Source organism: Varanus komodoensis, unplaced genomic scaffold (genome assembly GCF_004798865.1).
Source record: "Varanus komodoensis strain SLA01 unplaced genomic scaffold, ASM479886v1 scaffold15, whole genome shotgun sequence".
Taxonomy (NCBI): Eukaryota; Metazoa; Chordata; class Lepidosauria; order Squamata; family Varanidae; genus Varanus; species Varanus komodoensis.
The window spans coordinates 19,944,503-19,965,862 of record NW_025335440.1 but is presented as its reverse complement, the minus strand read 5'-3'; the positions used below and the strand labels follow the sequence as shown (position 1 = coordinate 19,965,862).

General features: G+C 38.4%; 1 protein-coding gene across 11 annotated transcripts in view; it reads right to left on the bottom strand.

Moving 5' to 3' along the window:
- The window catches only part of ARHGAP12 (Rho GTPase activating protein 12), a 67,351-nt gene that overhangs the window by 18,761 nt on the left and 27,230 nt on the right, over positions 1-21,360 (bottom strand). For 7 of the 11 annotated variants that reach the window (XM_044424663.1, XM_044424662.1, XM_044424659.1 and 4 more), the window contains exons 3-6: positions 9,985-10,248; positions 7,903-8,043; positions 4,046-4,126; positions 797-922 (exon numbers count right to left, since the gene is read on the bottom strand). In XM_044424663.1, coding sequence (XP_044280598.1) covers positions 797-922; positions 4,046-4,126; positions 7,903-8,043; positions 9,985-10,248 — 612 coding nt within the window. The remainder of the gene's footprint in view (positions 1-796; positions 923-4,045; positions 4,127-7,902; positions 8,044-9,984; positions 10,249-21,360) is intronic. The other 4 variants (XM_044424666.1, XM_044424669.1, XM_044424665.1 and 1 more) reach the window with 3 other exon arrangements.

The following is a 21,360-nucleotide window of genomic DNA, read 5'->3' as shown; positions in this document are numbered from 1 at the left end:
AAATCTACGCATAGTCCCATTTCTCTATCCAATAGTAAATAAAGTACCAAGTTTGATAGAAATACGTATCCTCCTTCTCCTTCAGAAACAATCTGTCCATTTCTGTGCAGTCCAAAATCTTTTTAAAGATGAGTTCTTCAGTATGCGAATGTTCATTCACACCTACCTGTCTGACAGCAGGGCTTCCAGGAACACAATACTAGTTTAAAACAAGGTGTGCACTCTTCATACTTCATTTTAAAATAAAACAACACCTTTTTGCTGTCAATCAATATTGTCAATTTTGATTAATGCTTTGAGATTATTTCACAGTTTTAAAACTTGATCTAGCATACATTGCCTCAAGGTACTTATGTAACATATGAATCTTCTTTTTAAAATAAACCTTCCTATAGTAGCCATTGACTTCAAGACAAAAAAGAAAGGTAGCTGCCACTAGGTATACAGTTGAGATGAAACTCTCATTCCAACCTCAGACTATTACTTTACTAGAGGTAAGGGCCATGTTTGGGAAGAGACTATATAATGGAGTGATCTTGCAGGACACACAGCTATTAAGACACAGGATGGAATCTCATGCCAAACAGCTGAAAGCAAATCTAACTGAAATCACTGGGATTTAATTTTGAGTATCTATATGCAAACTTGTGCTGTACAGTCTACAGAGATCAGCAGCTAGCTGACAGTGTGGCACCAGTGATTCTGGATTCTTAGGTGCACAGTAATTTCTGAAAGTCACAGATTACCATGTACATGACAACAGAAAAGTCCAATGTGTTCTTTAAGGCATTCCTACCTTGTCATTTGTGTCCAACATAATTGAGCTGTGCCTCCATTTTGTTAAAACTATTGGTTCCTGTAGCCTCCTGTCCAGACTCCTGCTTTTAATTATCTCCCTTTGCTGTTGTGGTGAAGCATTATACTAAAATGAAAAAGGGGAAAGCCACACACTATAACTGCAGTCAAGAGCCAAGTCAAGTATGTATAAATACACTGGTAGCTACTTTCACTCTATGCATTATATAAAAATGCAGGAGTATCTTTTCCTTCACCAACCTGCCTAGTCAGTCACTGAAAAGATATTCTGGTGGTTGCATACAGTCCAGTGACCCAAATGGAGTTCACCTGAAGAAGAGCCTTCACAGTATGGCAGCTCAATTTCTATGGAATTCCCTGCCTCAGGAGGTTAGGTAGACACCAACATGGTGCTGTTTTGAGCTCATCAGTACTCCTGGAAGCCTCTCTTGGTGACAAGCCATTAGTTTAATGTTACCGTATTTTAATATATTGGTTTTCCCCCCGTTTACCTGTTTTTAGCTTTTGCTGTTCACTGCTCTGGAATCTGCCTGAATATAGAATGGAATATAAATACTGTAAAAAATTAAATGGTCTCTATCTTCCCCTTCCCATTTAATAGATCTTCTTTAACTCTTGGAATAATCCAATGCCCTCTACTCTAGATGCACGTAAGCCTCCAGATTCAGAATTTTGCATGCATCCAATGTAAACTGTGAGGTTATGCAACCAGCAATCTTTACTGCCACTGTGCCTCACTCTCCACATTTCATCAAGATGGCCATTTTGGGCAGTTCAGATTAACAGCTGCAGTGGAAGAGGTGAGAAGGGCAGAGTGCTGTTTGGATAAAAGCATAAGCTGTTGGCCTCAGCCTCCTCCCCTTCCTGCCCCCCCTCCCCCTTTATGCCCACCTTCCTTCACTCCAATGCCAATTCCCAACCTGCAAAGGGGAAAGGGGTAGGCACTCCACATCCCAAGTCTGCAGGATCTCAGAGTTAGGATTCTCCATAATCTTTTGCTCCACCCAACCATGTTAGGAGGACAAAAGATTGTGCCCTTTGTCAAACAAAAAAAAACTGCCTAGTGATCTACACTGCATAGCATAATTAGTCTTAAAACCATTCTACTTATTTCATTCATTCATTCATTCATTCATTCATTCATTCATTTCTATACCATCCCACAGCCAAAGCTTTCTACAAGGTTTACAAAAGTCCAGTAAAACAGACAATAAAATGCAATAAAAATACATTGAAATCAGAAAAAACAAATGTTAAAAAGTTTTAAACAGCTAAAAACAGATGATAAAAACTGACAATAGCAAAGAACAGCAAAAAATGACTCTGCAAAACACCTAGTGATCCCCCTCATGCTCCTGGGTAACCAAGTAAGTAAGCAAACCTAGATCAAGCCAGAATCTAGATGAGAAACCACCTGGGGAATGTATGCCATTCTTGGTTTATTTAAGGACCAAACTTATAAGAATTCATACCATTTTACAAAAATGATAATTTTACTCTTATATTCCAAAATCAATATGACCAACAATACTTACTGGTCTACTAAAAATAAAATTGAGCCTAAACTGAGTCAAATTCTATTTTCACTGGACAACTCAGACAAACAGATCAGAAGGTAAACTTCATCACTCTCACTTGTAACATTTGCTTGTTTTGTAATAGCAGGGTTGAGGAATGTTAGCTTGCTTAAGATGTGGTCACGGTACAAGATTTCAGTCCAAATGCCTGGCCTTGCAAAACCCAATGTGTGGCACTCAGAAGTACAGTTTACATTAATCAAACATCTTACCCCTTTCTATGTTTCTGTCAAAGATATTACCAGCAGGCATAACAGACGGAAAAGAATTCAGGCATGAACTTTGATAGGAAACATTTACAATGCCTTCAAGGACTTTAACCCATTTATTGAGAACAATGAAGTATAAACACTATCATTTCAGCATTCCATTATATAAGTTTAAAACATCTTTGACACTAACTATTACTCAAACCCACACCCTCAACCCATATCCTAAATAGTATCTTCCAGGCACCCTTTCTTGTACTATAATTATGAAAGCACCAGTGCTGTGAAGAAATATATGCCGCAAAGCTTGTTCCAAATCTCTTAACGACAGTTGAAAGACTCTATGAACTCCAGGTAGTAGGAAGCAAATAAAAACAGATCTTCAGGCATATCCATGAATCCCTATGTGTGCAATTTTGACCTACATTTATGTAAAAATTGTGCCTTCTCTTATATGCTTTATGGAATGCCAACATGACTGTTATTTATACTAAGATAGCATAAGCACCCCCTGTTTAGGAGTCCAAGACATCCATTCAAACTGTTGCAACAATGCCAGAGTATTAACCACCATTTCCCTCCTCCTTTGTGCAAATACCAGATAACAAAGGTACTGCATAACTCTGAATGCAGAGTTACTACTTGCAAATTCTACCTGTTCTACACCAAGCTGTAATGATTCACTTCATGTCTGTTTCATTTCTATCAATGAAAACATGTTTAGCCTATAGCTTCCATAAGGTATTTTAAACGATTAAATGTGTAATTCAATGAGATACTAACTCTCCCAGTTCTTAGACAGGTACAACAAGATTTTTCCCCACTGAACTACAGACTTCTATCCCATATCATAAACTAACTTTGGAAGTTCATCATTTTCCAAATTATGGCTATGTAGAAGGTAACACTTCTCAGGCGCAGTAAAAGTCAGGATTTATTCTATTATGTATCAACATAGAGACATCCATTGGTTGCTTATTGTTTTCCTTTCTAAAGCTAATATGAACTTTATGGTGCCCAAATGAACAAACCCTGTACAGGAAATTCACTACAAGTTTTGGTAAAGGAATTTTGTATCTTGACTCATGTGGAAAGCATGCTTCTTATTAAACTTCAAAACCCTTTGTTCTTTGATGGCATCACACTACATGCTATGATTTTGCACAAATTAAAAACTCATTCTTTGAAAAATATGATGTTCTATGATTTCGAAGTGCTAAATGTCCTTTGAAAATATAAAGTATCTTACATATACTTTTTAGTCAATTAAATATAAAGCCTTCGGGATGAAAACCTATACATGCACATTCTTTCCCAAGAGTCACAGTGCCAAAATATACAACAATTAAATATATTTCTGATATAAAACACATTTTTGTATGAGCTGCAGTAAGATCCATCTCTTGATCAACAGCTAGAAACAGCATTATTTTCATTACTCACTTTTGGCAGTGTCCATTCAGATCGTGATCCATCTGCATTGTAGTAGTATGATCGACCTTGTTCATCTACATGCCTTATCCACTACAGAAACAAGAATTAAATTAAATATCTATTACGAACAATTAGAACTAGAGCCTTAGTTTATAAACCTGTCAACTGTGAGAACAAATGGAAATATTTCCAGTGCCTTTAATTAACTGAATAAACTGCCATCACTTTGCAGGACATCACACTGAAGACCAACCCCTCTTTGATCATGTAGCTAGAACTACAGTTGACTGTGCAGTAGTGTTTCCACAACTGTTGCTGGTATTTCTATAGTGCTTAACAGCTGAAATTCTCTAGGTGAATATTAACAACATTTAAAATACCCTCCCCCAAAAAACCCCCACAATATAAAATGCATATACTAACATCATGAAAATGACAATGCAGAACCTTACAGCCAAACGCAAAACTATTTTTGAAAGCTACAATACCTTATACACATTAAATCATAAGACTGTTTTAAGTAGCTGAATAATGCTCCAATATAATACTAAAACTAATTAAATGTCCTGTCATACAGGACAGTCTTAACCTGGCACCAAAAAGACCTTAGTGTCATACTGCAAGAAATAAAAATCATAATGAATTAGAAAGCTACTACTAATCAGGTTTGAGCCCTGATTGTTACTAGAGTCTTTTTGACTGTCATGTGCCAAGATTGATTGATTGATTGATTTATAAAATTTGTATGCCATCCAATTACTAACGTCTCTGGACAGCTAACAGCATAAATAAATTGACAACCCACTCTGAAGTTTTCCTCCCTTAACACATTCAAGGCACCAGAGCATTTCTTTGCAAAAAGCTCTTTTTTCACCAAAGGATACCAATTAGCTACCTAGAGATGCCATGGCAAAATAGGTGGTGTATAAATGTTTAAAAAAATAAATAAATAAAAATAAATCACTACAGAATGTATCTCTGACCATACACAGAGCAGTTCACTGAACCCAATCTAAATAACTACTTCTGGAAACCCTCCTCATAAGTGCTGTCTGGGCCTGATACCTTCTGAAAGGCCTGCCTGGAAGTGAGCACACCTCTTTTCTATAAACGTACCCTAGTTGGCTGGCCCTCCTCTCCTGACGCAGTGTCATGGGGTCCAGAGTTATACCAGGTTCATCTGATTCTGAGAGCTCCTCTTGCATGTACCCACCCAACACCTGCACATCTTGGCTATTTTCAGAGCCTGCCTGGGTGCTTAGGAAGAGTGGCTTTGCTTCTTTCATCTCAAAGTCTGGAGCCCCACATTCCCAAGCTCATTCCACCTCCTCCCCTTCATTCCCTGACTTGGAGCCCAGACGAGCATGACCTGTGAGTGCCAACTGCTACCATCATTTATTTTTATTTTATTTTATTTAGCAGACTTATATGCCACCCCATTCGCCGAAGCCTCAGGGTGGCTTACAAATAAATAAATATCATTAATACAATAAAATACAGTTGAAGACATCCTGGCCAAAGTTGTTAAAATCAATAAATAAAATCAACAATTAAAATGACATTTAAATAAAAAGGTCTTGGCCTGGCGCCAAAAAGCAAATAACGACAGCGCCAGGTGGACCTCTCTGGGGGAGCGCATTTCATAGGTTGGGTGCCACTGCAGAGAAAGCCCTCCTCCGAGTGCTCACCCTCCTAACGACCTTCATGGAGGGCTCCCGGAGAAGGGCCTCTGCTGCCGATCTCAAGGGACGGCACGTATGGACGTAAGCGCTCCTTTAGGTAACCAGGACCCAAGTCGTTAAGGGCTTCATAGGTGATATCCAATTCTTGACATTCACATTTTAAAAATCACATAAAAATAAAAGATGCCATTCTTTTATTTTTGGAGGGCTGATGTAGATTTTCCAAGAACATCATTTTGTTATGCATTCAAAGTAAGATACTGCGTATGAAAATCTTCTGCCTTAAGTCTAAACCATATAGGACAGAGGTGGGCTGACTTCACTAAAGTATAAAGCAAAAGTGCATACTCAGGCACTCGTAACAGGTAAATGCATAACTAACCATATTAAATTATCCTGAATATGTACTATTGTTTAAGCACATGAAAAGGAACTTGCGAAATTCAAGTCAAATTCTACCTAACCCAACATTTCTTGAGAGAATCAAGAAACTAGCAGGCACTAAATGCTATGAGGAAATTGTCCACTGGTGCAGCAATAGATAAAATCTACTTCCTGCCCATTCCTACTGCAACAGAAAACATACCGTATTTTTCTGTCTTTAACACGCCCCCATGAATAGGACGCCCCCCACTTTTCCTAACAATTTGCAGCGAGGAAGCTGCCACCCCCCACAAGAAAGCTGCCGCTTCGCTGCCCCCCACGCATGTGAGCACACCAGTCTCCCCCCCATGTATAAAACGCGCCCCCATGTATAAAAAGCACCTCCATTTTTAGCTAAATGTTTTAAAGAAAACGTAGCATCTTATACAAGGAAAAATATAGTACCTATTATTGCCAAGGGCAAAAGTCCTTATGAAGTAAGAAAGACTCTACAAAAATGGTACCCATTTATTTAGGGTTCTTCACCAAAGCTCCTTTGGACAAAATTTTAATTACATCACCATATTTATAGCATATTTACAAGAACACCACGTCATTAAAGTGGAGAGGAATTTTTCTAAGGCCCATCCATGAATTTTAGATGGGTGATTTACTGTTCCACTATTTGAAGGAGTGTTCATGTAAATGGTGGCTAGTATATGATATGGATAAATGTAGTACTAGTATAACATGGCAAAATAATTTGTATGAAAGCTTAGACCTTGTCAGTGACAGCAGAGGAATCTACTTTAAAATGAAGACTGTACTACTACTGCTGTATTCAAGGCCATTATAGTTCCATGAACAAGGACTTGGAAGAAAAATATCCCTTCTCTTTTCTAGAGTTCTTATAACCAAGCTAAAACCCTAAGCTCTTGGCATTATGAACTGCTAAAGACAACTAATCCAAAGAGGACATGAGAAAGGGAAATCATGTAGTTCCGAATTTAAGGAACATTCACTTATGTATGCTGGAAGAGCAAATTTCTCTCCTAAGACCAACAAGAATTCAACTACATGGTAAGTCTAGTTTCTCAGCTGGTGAGTGCCTGAAGTTTACTTGGGGATATCCAAGAGCTCTATGATTATGAGAGTGAGACCACTCAGGAACATAGAAATACATGAGGCCAACAAAATCAATCTGCTCTGCATCTCTCATCTGTAGAGTGATTTGCCCTGTATGACAGCCTGACACATTATACTTTCCAAATTCAGACATAAAATTTTACAGCTATAACTAAATTAATTGGACAACTGTGCACTATTGCCAGAAAAAAGATCTTTTTCAAACATTATTTTAGAGTTATTCTTCTTAAACAAGCAATGCATTGGTAACATAGGCAAAAGTTAATACGGTTGCTGATAATGCAACATTATTCATAGTCTATAGATGAGAAAAAACTGAATGCAATTGCTTTTTAAGCCTGCCAAACACCACTGTATTGACAACGCATATCAAAAACCTAGATCTGCTATTAATTCATAAGACACTTACAGGGGATCCAATAAGCGATGACAGCTCTGAATTGTATTATTCTAAGGACGAGCAGAGACTAAGCACAATAGAGCTCTCATCTAGAAGGGCAGTTTCTTAAGAAGAAAGAAAATAGTGGCAAGAAATAAGCATGATTTTTTAAGGGACTGGGAGGAAGTTGGCCCTAATCTATACCATTCTACCACTAATAACATAAATTCACTCCTGAGTTCTTACTACTATATTTCTACCAATGTTAAAGATACTAAAGGAAGAAAAGTGTGTACCTTTTCATTAGTATAGTCACTGGTATATAGCATATGGCCATGTTCATCCAACTCTTCTGACCACCCTTTGGGAGGAGAACCATACTGACTATCTGACTGGCTGTTAGAAAAATTGTGGGAGTTTTCTTGTGATGAAAGAGCCTACAAATTGTCAAACACAGAGAAGTATTGAAAAGTGATATTAGTTCGGATTCTGAAAGATGTTAGAATTTGTCTAGAAGTTTAGATTTTGATGAAAATGAATTTCAAGTTTTATGAGGAGGAAAAGGAAACAGCTGAATACTTTCAGAAAAAAAGGTAACTACTGACTAGAAAGTTAGTGAACAGCTAAGCAGGGATGTCATGGATAGGACACATTGGAGGGCTTTCATTCATAGGGTTGCCATAAGTCAAAGACAACTTGACAGCACATAACACCAACAGACAACAAAAAGCTAGTGAAAATGTTCGGCTGGAGAGGACTCCCATGTATTTTTTCTATATGCAGAAGTTGAGAAAAATACTAATTTTAACTCAGTATACACTTAGGAAGCCATACACATCCTATGGAAATCAATGGCAAAATTTATTTATTCTGCCAACTGAACTTTGTCATATTTCACCTCAACGACCAACATGGGTACAGGGTGAAAAAAATGGAAAATTATCCCCAGAAAAAAAGATACACGCAGGACAAAGCAGTTATGGTCTGAAGCAAATATAAGAGATGAATCAAAATTAAAACAAAGATAACTCTGGGATCAAGGGGGGAAATGGATGATATCCTGATGGTCCTAAATGAAAAAGCATATAGACGGGAACAACACAAATAAATGAACTGCTGTTAAAGAGAAATGATAACTAAAATAATCTGGAGATACTAAACCATTAGAATTAGTTCTTCTAATTAGTTCTCCCAAGTATTCAAAATACTTCACATACAATAATAATCTCAAGGGATGATATATTAACAGCTAGCATTGGAATAACGTAGGTAAGATCAATAACTCACCTGAGTACAAGTAAAAGAAGAATCCAACCAACACCTAAATCCTAAAATATTTGGAAACATGTTCCACCATAATTGCTTTGACTCAGTCCTCAATAGCATCCATAAAAAAACATGCCCCACTCAGCCTGTCCAGAGGCAGCATATTTTATTACCTTGTCTGTATACATTTAGCTCACCTACACACTGGCCGCCAAATTCCAATAGCTGCTTCTCTTCAGAATATTATATTATTCCAGATAACACAAAGAAGAAACATATGTGGAAAGCCCAGCTCCCAAGGAAGTTAAAAGTTGTGCCTAAAAATAAACCCTACACTATAACTGAGGTGAAAGACAGAGCCAGTATTTTTAAAATGAGCTTCACTTAACCTAACCATCACGGTTCAACCAGTAGGAACAACTAGCCATGGAGTAGTTGCCACAATGGAGCCCAGTATTTCAAGCAATGAATCTCAATACACCACGGCTACCCAAGCAAAGGCCCAGACATTTACTGTACCTAACTTAAATCTCATTAATTTTATACATCTATTCTTTGTAGAACTAACACTGGATACTACCACGTTGAATAATATTTACCTTGGAGGTTTTCTGTTCTTTCTAAGATTAAGACAAATTAGACACAGTACCACAAAATGCTAGGAACTAAAGCTTTTGCTTTTGAAATATCTGACAAAAGCCTACATATACTACTTGTCATAAGAAGCCAGTTCAACCAGTTTTTGTGGAGAGGGAAACCAGGAAACCTTTACAATAGTATCACATTAATATCAATCTGTTCGTCATGCTCTCTCTTGCCACATAACAATAACATGTGTCTCCACAGTAGAATGGGCAAGATTTTTCATTTTAAAAATGCATGGGATCAAGGGCCTCTGTCCTATGACATTCATGCAAGGACTAATTAGTTTGTCTTGTTTCCAGTACTGAGGAACTGAAATTAAAAAAAAATAATAATAAACCTAAGGATAGTAGTTGATCAACTGAGGTAGGAAAATTTAAGACCACCTGAAATGTTTCCCCAGTGTTTTGTCCACCATTTATGCATACATAAAGCTCATTCACACTCCCTGGTACCATCAGTTAACTTACCTCTTGATCTACTTGGTTCAGAGAGTCTCCTTTACTTATACTTTGATCACGAGTCCAACGTGGAGGCTTCCAGGTTCTCTCTTGCGTTCCTTTGTTGTAATAGTAACAACGTCCTGTTGTATCTTTATGGGTCTCCCATTCCCCATTAATTTGGATTGGAGGACTGATGGGCAAAGGTGGAAGTGCAGACTGAGATATTTTCAGTTCTTGCAGATTAGCGTAAACTGGTGAATCTGGCCTTCCTTGGCTTGGTGGTGTTGCTGGCTGTAACAAAATAAATTGCATGTACTTTAAGGGAGTCTTATGACTAATGGGGTGGGATAAAAGTCTAATAATTAAATAAATGTTACAACAGCACTATAGTAATAAATTAAGAGTGAGTATCTGGTATGGTGCACCCACAGGAAAAACTGAATGGTTCTGCCAAGGCAACATAATTCAGAAGTAAAATGGTGCAGAAGATTAATTTTTAAAGTTGGTTCATTCTTCAATATCATAGGGAATATAACCAAATAATCCATACTCTTACAAGTATCTGCCAATTATTTTGCTATAACACTAAATACCCTAAATGTGCTGTCAATTCCATATGGGGATAGGAGAATGCTTATAGACTGAATGTCATTTAATGCCACTGGATGGGGATAAGTGCACATGTATGATGGGGTTATTTTCCCAAGTAGCAACCTTCAAATAATTCATTATCTATTGTAAGATTATTTCTGGGTTGCTTCACCCTTAAATAATCTCTGACATCTAGCCTCAGACTGCACAGCAGGCCACAGCAAACCCCTCTTAAAGGCTGAATAATCAGAATGGTTCCTGGCATGTGCCACAAACCAGTGCCTTGAACAAGTCATAGTAGGCTGCAGCAATCATATAAAACGGCACAGAGAAACAGTTTCATCTTGAACACTAAAGCTGGCAACATATCCATTCCTGCAGAATACTCCTTGCCTAGTCATGCATTATGTAATTTAGTAAAACTTTGCCCAGAGTATTCTTTAATCATATAGCTATACCACGCTTACTGCCAAAAAGCCAAAGGAAATAGGCAAAGTGGAGAAGGTAAAAAATTAACCCAGGACTACTTGCGAAAATGTCAATTGGAAAGAACTAGTAGATGGAAAAATGAGAGGTTAATTGGAAAAGGAAAGAGTGAGTTATAATCTTGGGTATTAATATCCAGCCTTTTCAAAAAAAAAGTTTTAGGCAATTTTTCAGCACTGATCAGATGCTGCCTTTAGTATAAATAAGGAGTGAGAGAACACATAGTTAGCTCAATCACTGTCCACAAGTTTTGTTAGAATTAAGATACTATCAATGGTAGCCCAATTAAAGATTCAAATTAGATTTTGTTTGAATAATCAGACTACTAATTCAGAAAACAAAATTTTTGATATTTAAAATAGGCTCAACATCAGAAGTCTGACCAGTAGATGCCACTCTGGAACCCAACAAATTCACACTGATTGGGCACATTCACAAATCATGTTAAGCCAGAGATGGAGAACCTTTTGCCCAAACTACAACCCAAAACCACCTATTTATCGTAAAGTGACAATACTACACTAAAACTAAGGCTTTAGATTAGAAAAAACACACTCCTAACCCTAATATTGGGCAAAAATATCACTGAAAAGAGGGTGAGTTTGAAAACATCATGCGAGGATACCACGTCTTTCTAACCCTAACCCTACCCTGGTGCACACCCCTAACCCTAATACAGGGCTAAAGTTCCATTGAAAATAATGCAATTTTGAAAACGCCTTCCTTGAGTTGCTTTTTCTGCACTGCTCATCATTTCTACACATTCCAACCATCAAAATCATGCCAGGACACCTCGTTTTTCTAACCCTAACCCTACCCTGGTGCACACCCCTAACCGTAAAATAGGGTTAAAGTTCAATTGAAAAGAGGGTGCCTTTCAAAAAGTCTTCCTTGAGTAGCTTTTCTGCACTGCTCATCATTTCTGCCCATTCTAAACACATTCCAGCCATCAAAATCATGCCGGGGCACCTCGTTTTTCTACCCCTAACCAAGTTATGGTGAACCTTTTAGAGAACAAGTGCCCTAACTTCAACCCAAAACCCACTTGTTATGCGCACTGTTATCCAATGCTCGGCTCATGGGGCGATCCTGGGGTGACTTGGCCCACCTGCCAGCAGAGAGGGCTCCGCGTGCCCGCTGTCACATGCATGCCATAGGTTCACCACCACTGTGCTAACCCATCCTGAGAATAAGTCATGGTTCTTTGCTGAGACATGGTGTGTCCAAGAGATGATCAGGCTTACTGTGGGTTGTTTTTGCTGCCCTCCCCCAGTATTCCAACTGCTTCCAGCATGCATCCCCTTGCCCACCTCCCCTTCCTCATTCCAATCACTATACCTTTCATTCACTTTTTTCCCTTTTTCCAGTCCTTCAATAAATTGCACTTCTAATTTTCAAAAAAAAATTCAGACACTGAAACTGTGTAACTGTCGTCGTCATCAGCATCGCCAGTATTCTGCAAATGTACTCTTAAGACTGCTTGATATTTATGTCTTTTCTGGGGAATTTCCTTTTCATTTTCAGCTGTCAAAAGAGAACAGCAAAGCAGAGTAGGGAACAGACTTACAAAGGAGGACTGTATATATTCTAATTTGTGCACAGTTGCCAGGTTTCAATTGCCAAATTGTCAACTGAAAAGGACTAATAAAAAGGAGGAAAGCTGCAAAAGTAAGGTGCACAAGGGGCAGAACAAGCTGTTTCCTTTAGTAATGTAGTCCTCTCAGCTACAAGTGTTGAACTGACGTTTCTTAGTACCTTCCCCTTTCCACACTTCCTGAGTCCCAAGTCAGAAAGGAAAGATATTTAGTCCTCCACTCTTTTCAGAGCATTTACTGCTGTTATTACTGCAATGCCATGACAGTTATTTTAAACATGGAGAAATATATATCAATTTAATGTCTGGGAAGTAAATGGAGGAAACATTTCTATACCTGCAGTAATGGAGAACTTATGTAGGTCTGCAATTCACCCTCCCTTTACTCCCTGGCATTACATTTCACCTCTGTTTACTTTCCCAGACATTAATTTTGTATGAATTTATGCTGAGGTTTTTTTTTTTTTTAAACTGGAGAAGAGCTACAAAAAGTGGGAGAATTAATACCTACCCTTTCTGGAGTAGCTGAAGTATTGGCAAAGTGTTGAATAGGTGAGCAAAACTGAAACTGTCAGTTCAACACTTACCACTTATAAATGTGACAAGATCACATTGTCAAAGAGGAGATACTGTTCATCCCGTTTGGATGCACTTTCTTCTTTGACTGCCCTACTACCCCATTTTTGGTGCTTCTGATTCCCACTACTGGGTCCCCCCTTCCTCTTGCTGTTATTCCTCCAACACCACAATTTGAACAAGAATTCCAAGAAAACATCCTAACAATTTAAGTGTAGAGAGGAGTCCCAGCTCCTTGAACTGAAGAGGGCTGGGTTTCACATAAGCTTCATTGCAACACTAGCTTTGTGCTGAAAATATAACAATGCAAGTGCCAGGAATACTAATTTGGGGAGTTTATTCCATCAGGGGGATGCCACAACTGAGAATACCCTCACTCTTGCAGCCACCCTCCTAGCATCCTTTGGGAGGGGCATCCAGAGAAGGTACATTTGTGAGATTATCTTAAGTTACTCTGGTCCCAAACCATTTACGGACAATGCCATTTCAAAGCCTTGAATAAGGCTTAGAAATGGAAAAGAAATCAGTACAGATGCCAAAGCACTGACATCACCTGGTCAAATTGGACAGTCCCTGTTAGCAGCTGTATTTTTGAGCTAACTGAAGTTTCTGAACATGGGTCCTCAAACTACGGTCCATGGACCGGATCCGGCCCGCCTCAGAGGTTTTGGACTCACCACGCTCACTATTACTATACTGAGGCTAATACTACTACTATATTTGGGACATTTATTGCCTTGCGTGAGTCTGAAAGGTAGAGCTGGATGGCATCTCATATTGAGGCCTCCTCAGTTTACATTCCCAGCAAACTTCCCCCAGCAGTATCATATGGATGTAAGATAAAAACGAGTCCCTTGATTTTCATCATCAGTATCCAGCCTTCTAAAGAGCAGTCAGGGTTGATCTCCTTTAGGACTGACTGGTTTGATCGCCTTGCAGTCCAAGGGACTTGCAGGAGTCTCCTCCAGCACCACAATTCAAAGGCCTCAATTATTTGGCGCTCAGCCTTCCTTATGGTCCAGCTTTCACAGCCATACATTGCAACTGGGAAAACTATAGCCTTGACTACACGCACTTTTGTTGGCAGGGTGATGTCTCTGCTTTTTAGTATGCTGTCTAGATTTGCCATAGCTTTCCTCCCGAGGAGCAAGCGTCTTTTAATTTCTTGGCTGCAGTCCCCGTCTGCGGTGATCTTGGAGCCCAGGAAAATAAAGTCTGTCACTACCTCCTTTTCTTCCCCATCTATTTGCCAGGAAGTGAGAGGACCAGATGCCATGATCTTAGTTTTCTTAATGTTGAGTTTCAAGCCAACTTTTGCGCTCTCCTCCTTCACCCGCATCAAGAGGCTCTTTAGTTCCTCTTCACTTTCTGCATTAGAATGGTATCATTTGCATATCTGAGGTTGTTATTTCTCCCAGCAATCTTAATTCCAACTGGTGATTCATCTAGCCCCGCCTTTCTCATGATGTGCTCTGCATATAAGTTAAATAGGCAGGGAGACAGTATACAGCCTTGCCGAACTCCTTTCTCAATTTTGAACCATTCGGTGGTTCCGTGTCCAGTTCTCACTGTTGCTTCTTGACCCGCATATAGGTTTCTCAAGAGGCAAATAAGATGGTCTGGTACTCCCATCTCTTTAAGAACTTGCCACAATTGGTTGTGATCCACACAATCAAAGGCTTTAGCATAGTCAGTGAAGCAGATGTAGATGTTTTTCTGGAACTCTCTAGCTTTCTCTATGATCCAGCATATGTTGGCAATTTGATCTCTAGCTCCTCTCCCTCTTCAAAATCCTGCCTGTATTTCTGGTACTTCTCGGTCAACATACTGCTAGAGCGTAGCTTGCAGGATTTTGAGCATAACTTTGCTAGCATGTGAAATGATTGCAATGGTGCGGTAGTATGAACATTCTTTGGCATTGCCCTTCTTTGGGATTGGAATGTAAACTGACCTTTTCCAATCCTGCGGCCACTGTTGGCATATTGAGTGTAGCACTTTTACTGCATCGTCTTTTAAGTTTTTGAATAGCTCAGCTGGAATACTGTCATCTCCACTAGCTTTGTTGTTGTTCAGACTTCCTAAAGCCCATTTGACTGCACATTCCAGGATGTCTGGCTCAAGGTCAGTGACCACCCCATCGTGGTTATCAGGGATGTTAAGCTCTTTCTTGTATAGTTCTTCCATGTAATCTTGCCACCTCTTCTTAATCTCTTCTGCCTCTGTTAGGTCCCTGCCATTTTGGGCCTTTATCATATCCATCTTTGCATGAAACGTTCCCTTCCTATCTCCAATTTTCTTGAAGAGGTCTCTGGTCCTCCCTATTCTATTGTTTTCTTCTATTTCTTTGCACTGTTCATTTAAGAAGGCATTCTTATCTCTTCTAGCTATTCTCTGGAATTCTGCATTCAATTAGGTGTATCTTTCTCTTTCTCCCTTGCCTTTCGCTTCCCTTCTTTCCTCAGCTATTTGTAAAGCTTCCTCAGACAGCCATTTTGCTTTCTTACATTTCTTTTTCTTTGGGATGGTTTTAGTTGCTGCCTCTTGTACAATGTTGCGAACCTCCATCCATAGTTTAGGCACTCAGTCTATCAGATCTAATTCCTTAAATCTATTTGGCACCTCTACTGTATATTCATCAGGGATATGATTTAGGTCATATCTGAGCAGCCTAGTGCTTTTCCCTACTTTCTTCAATTTAAGCCTACATTTTGCAACCAGAAGCTCATGATCTGAGCCATAGTCGGCTCCTGGTCTAGTTTTTACCGACTGTATAGAGCTTCTCCATCTTTGGCTGCAGAGCACATAGTCAAACTGATTTCTGTGTTGACCGTCTGGTGATGTCCATGTGTAGAGTCATCTCTTGGGTTGCTGGAAAAGAGTGTTTGCTATGACCATCATATTCTTTTGACAAAATTCTACCAGCCTGTGCCCTGCTTCATTTTGTACTCCAAGGCCAAACTTACCTGCTATTCCAGTTATCTTTTGGCTTCCTACTTTAGCATTCCAATCCCCCATGATGATAAGGACATCATTTTTGGGTGTTAATTCTAAAAGGTGTTGTAGGCCTTCATAGAACTGGTCAACTTCAGCCTCTTCAGCACCAGTGGTTGGGGCATAGACTTGGACTATTGTGATGTTGAATAGTTTGCCTTGGATTCGAACTGCGATCATTCTGTCATTTTGGAGATTGCTTTCCCTACTCTTTTATTGACTATGAAGGCTACTCCATTTCTTCTGAAGGATTCTTGCCCGCAGTAGCATACCTGATGGTCATCTGAATTAAATTCACCAATTCCTGTCCATTTTCGAGCAGCTGGCTAGGCTCTCCCTAATACCTATGATGGAACATGCCAACCTTTCATGGGTCAAAAACCCCCTAGAGCCTCCATGGGTTGTAAGCATGAGCTGCTGCCAAAAAATAAAGCATTCTGTGGAAAGTGATCCACATTCAGACAAAAGAAAATCCACTGTAGCTGCTTGCCCATGATGGATTGCCATGTTATGCAAACTCAGTTAGTGGTGCAATCAGTAGTTTTGCGAAAATGAACTGCAGATTCTAAAAGTTACTACTGCATTGTTTTTCAATACATACGTATAAGTCTCCTTGTGAGAGTAGCTCTAAAAAAGTGGCATGGGGATTTAAAGCAACTCTACTAACAACAACAAGCAGAATTGCTGGACCTTTTGCCCTCACCATTAAGGAAATGCCTCCACTCAACAGTACCCCATAGCTGACATGACAAGAATTAATTGTTTAAAGCTGACAAAGCAGCATGCAATAATTGGTACTAGTCTCACACACACGCACATGGCTCAGTTATAAAACCATGCTCAGCATTCAGAGGATCAGTTAAAACAGCAACTGTTTGGAGAACCTTCTCTGTTAAAACCCATAATAGGATAATAAAGTAGTACAGATACTACTCATGGAAGTGCTTACAAAATATATACCACACACATAATAAAATGTATTGGATCTGTGCATATTAGCAAACTGCAACTAAAGGTGCTCCCTTCTAGAATAAAAAGTGAAAAAAAAGTTGAAGAAAACTATTGAAATCATTTATTCCACTCTAAAGGTTGTCTTCAGCAGAAAAAAATGATTACTAGTTCCTTCTATAAAGACCACAATTAAAGTGAAAAATGTTACTTCCTTTTTTCAGTTAAATATGTTTTAAGGGCTTAACACAGAGTAAGGAAATGAGGAAAATACAGCAGATGGAAGGAGAATTAGTAGCAAATTGCTGAGATGTCACAACAAGCAGTAATTCTGATGGTTTACTGAAAGTTGAAATACAAGTTTCCTGAGCAAAATTCTAAAAGTAATTAAGCAAGCAGTTCCTCTATTATTTTGGAGAGGATTTTTTTTTTTTTTTTGGCAAAAGGCAGCATATGTAAGTGCTGAAGTACTTTAAGAGAATCCTTATGCTCCACAAGCTGCATTATTTCTAATCATAATTTTTCAATCAAGAGGTAACTAAACAAACTAATATTGCTCAATACATGATGACAAGCAATACTCCTAAACTATAGCCAACTTAATCAGTATTTCAAAATATCTCTCAACTTTTAGGTTCATTAAAAGTTTTCCGTTCCCAATATTCTGTTTTCATTAGAACAGTAACCTTTTTCCACTCCATACACACATTATTTTCTTTAAACAGGTTATGTGAAGGAACATGCAGAACATGGCCATCTGACTCAGCAGCAACTGAAATGGCCTTGTGATATTCAGCAAAACTTGCTAAACAAAACTGTCTTTAGCAACAGCTACGGATGTTATGGACTTTGCTAAATTTGTTCCATCTGTGTTTTGCAGATTCCCAGGTGAATTTCTGTCAAGTGTTCATTGACAAAAATGGACTTTGTGCAAATGCATTTGCGCAAATTAGCATTTCCTAAAAATGTGCAAATCCCCACTAAGTTCATATTTTTCACCCTACAGTCTATCAGGAAATGCACATTTTGGGACAGTTTATGTCTCATTTTTTTCCAGCTATATTTGCATAAAATCATGGAAAGATTTTTTTTAAAGTCCACAAATCCATGGAATCAATGTAACTTCAGAAAAGCTGATCCTTCAAAAGCTATAGATCTGAGTCACAGAAATGCCAACTCATTTGAATTCATTGCAGATTTCTCCAAATTCTCAAGTCATAGCTGCAACTATTTTCTCAAGAAAGAGGAAACTAAAACTCTTGTCAGTGCAAAGTTTCAAGTTACTTTAGTTCATTTTTTAAACTTGCAAACAGTACACATTTAAGGTAGGAAAGTACAGTGTTTTCTAGTGCTACAATCAGCATTCATACCAGAAACTGACCTTCTCCCTTGATTCTCAGTTAGCATAACCACTGGCATCAGATTAGAGATGCTGGCCCTAAATAATCCATACACTATAAAGCACAGTAATAAAGACTTGTAGTATAACTTTTTAATTGCAAGTTTTACAGTCACAGAATTCATAAAAGAGCATGGAATATATATAACAATCTGGAAATAAAATATGATTATGCTACAGTCTATAGAGGTTCTATCAAAATGTTTAATAGGAAAAAATGCATTTCAAATTGAAATGCTCGAATATATTTGATGCTTTTTTCAAGCAGCTTGGTGCAATATAGTTGGTTCAAATGGCACGCCTGGCTCACCATGAGTATTTAACTCTATTAACAGCACTGCTTATGCAGTCCCTAATGACTGTTTTGTGGCTTGTTGGATGGGGAATATCCCCAAATATGGAATGCTACTGAATACTGAGGGTTGTTACCCCTTTCAAGAAGACATGATGCCTGGGTCTAGACAACATGATGGGCTACACTTAAACTGGCACATACTACAGAGTAAGCAAGCTATTACAACTTCTTGCTCTGGTGGTACAAATTGAACCAGTAGTTACATCCTAAGGCCCAATCAAGATTTGCCAATCCCTGGCACTCAAGCTGAAGCCTCTAATGTGGTACGTCACTTATTTTCCATATTAATAATACTAAACCACAATGGCCATTTTTCAAACAAAGGGCAGTCCATTCTTAATTATCAAATAATCTGTAGATTATGACCATATAGCTTAAATATGCTTTTATTAAATTTAGTAATATACCAGGTTGGAATTTTAAAAGAAAAACATTTAATTAACATTCTAAAAGAATAAAATATGATGTAAAATAAACCTGATATTTAAAGCTTTTTTATCTACTCTGTCTTTTTTAAAAATACTGTTGACTTGGCTCCATTTAATCTAGTTTCTCTTTCTTCAAATACCTTTTCTCTTACCTACAATAGATCTATCTAATTGATTTGTGTTGGACAACTATGAATTTCATTTATATCCGACATAGTTAGCTCTTTACAATGACAACCATTTTGAAAAAACAGCTTTTTTCTTTAATGCATGTGCATACAATTAGCTGCTAACATCATGCAAAAAACATAATACTCAGAATGCTTTAATTGCTGAAGAGCAATGGACCTTTAAATGAAAGAAATTAAAACAGAAACAACTGGGATTTATGGGTGATCATAGTCCAACTGCATAGTTACATATGGCCTTAAATCTTCCCTTGCAGTACTAGTGGCTAAACACGTTACATTATTTTTCGATTTATATCCTGCCTTTTTCCTACAAAGAGCTCAAAGCAGCTTACATCATTCTCCTCCTCCATCTTATCCCCACAGCAACAACTCTGTGAGGTAGGTTAGGCTGAGAGTCTGTGACTGGCCCAAAGTCACCCAGTTGGCTCCATGGCTGAGTGGGGACTAGAACCCAGATCGTCTGAGTCCCAGTCCCATGCTCTTAACCACTACACTACACTGGCTCTCCATTACCAACTATATTTTTGTTTGCCCCCTTGGAAGTTCAAATCTGTACTTTTGTTCAACGCTGCAATGAATCCTTGACTACATTCCAGAAAGAGTTCATATAACCTGAGGGAAGCTGTAACAAACGCAGGTCTGGGACCATGACTAGGGAGAACCATATGAAACGTATAAGTACTCCTCCCTCTATCACTTCATCCTTGCCAGTAGCTCTTTTCTGATGCTGTTCTGTAGAAAGCAGCAGTCATAAAATTCCAGTAACCTACTGTTGTTCTTGTTTTTTAACTTTCGTAAGTCTATAGTTTGCATGCCAACTTTCCTATTTCCTAAATGTTATCATTCCCAAATTTTGTGATATTAGTTTAACAAATCACAATGGCAATGGAACCAAAAGAGGGCAGCTGGTGAATTGCTCGTAATTTTGACAAACAAAACTCCAAGCCTGACTACAAAGTAAAACACATTTAATAAGCAATATCCTTCAACAAAAAATAAAATGGCTACACTGAGAAACTACTGGAGGCCTTTCCTAATGATTTTATACACCTGCAAACTCCTGAAATGTTCATTTCAATTATTTCAATAGCTCAATTTTTTTCTTAATATTCCCACTTGCTCTTTTCCTTAAGATGTTAACACCATTTATTTTCCCCATGCAAAATAAGCTGGCACTTCTACATTAATGCAAATATAATGGTCAGTGCTTATTTCACACATTCACATTTACAAAAGCACACATACAAAAGCCACCAACCTGCCAGCCTGCCCAGTTACAACAGGAAGTTTCAACAGTAACATTTAGTCAGCAAACTTACTCCAATGCTTCGCATTTTTCGCACTGCTACATCTTCCTTTCTCATCTTCACTCAATTATTGCTGAGCCAAAATATTCTTGTGAAAACAAAATAAATTCTGCCTAAAGAAAGCACCTACAACAAAAGTAATCCAAACAGTGAAGCCAGAATGTGTCTTGCTGGAAGAGAAATACTGATGCAAGACTCATGCAGAAAGTCAAGGTTCAATAAATGAAATCCTTGGACTCCAACATAGAATTAACCTTTGGTACAGCAATTAAAAAACACTGATACTGATACCTACCATATTCAGCGTCTTAAATAAGTTATGAACCAGTTGTATCTGGCTAACCATAATAAAATAATCTACAGATGCCACCAATTTTGCTTCTACCTCTAGCCTCAATCTCACATTCTAATCAGGCACCCTGTGTGGTCAGAGACTGGGACTCATTTTGAAGATTCTGTACTGTGCTTAGAGCTGTATAGGTTATTGTATTCTAATCAACTAACGCTAAGTTCTATGATTAAAGGCAATGTATGTAG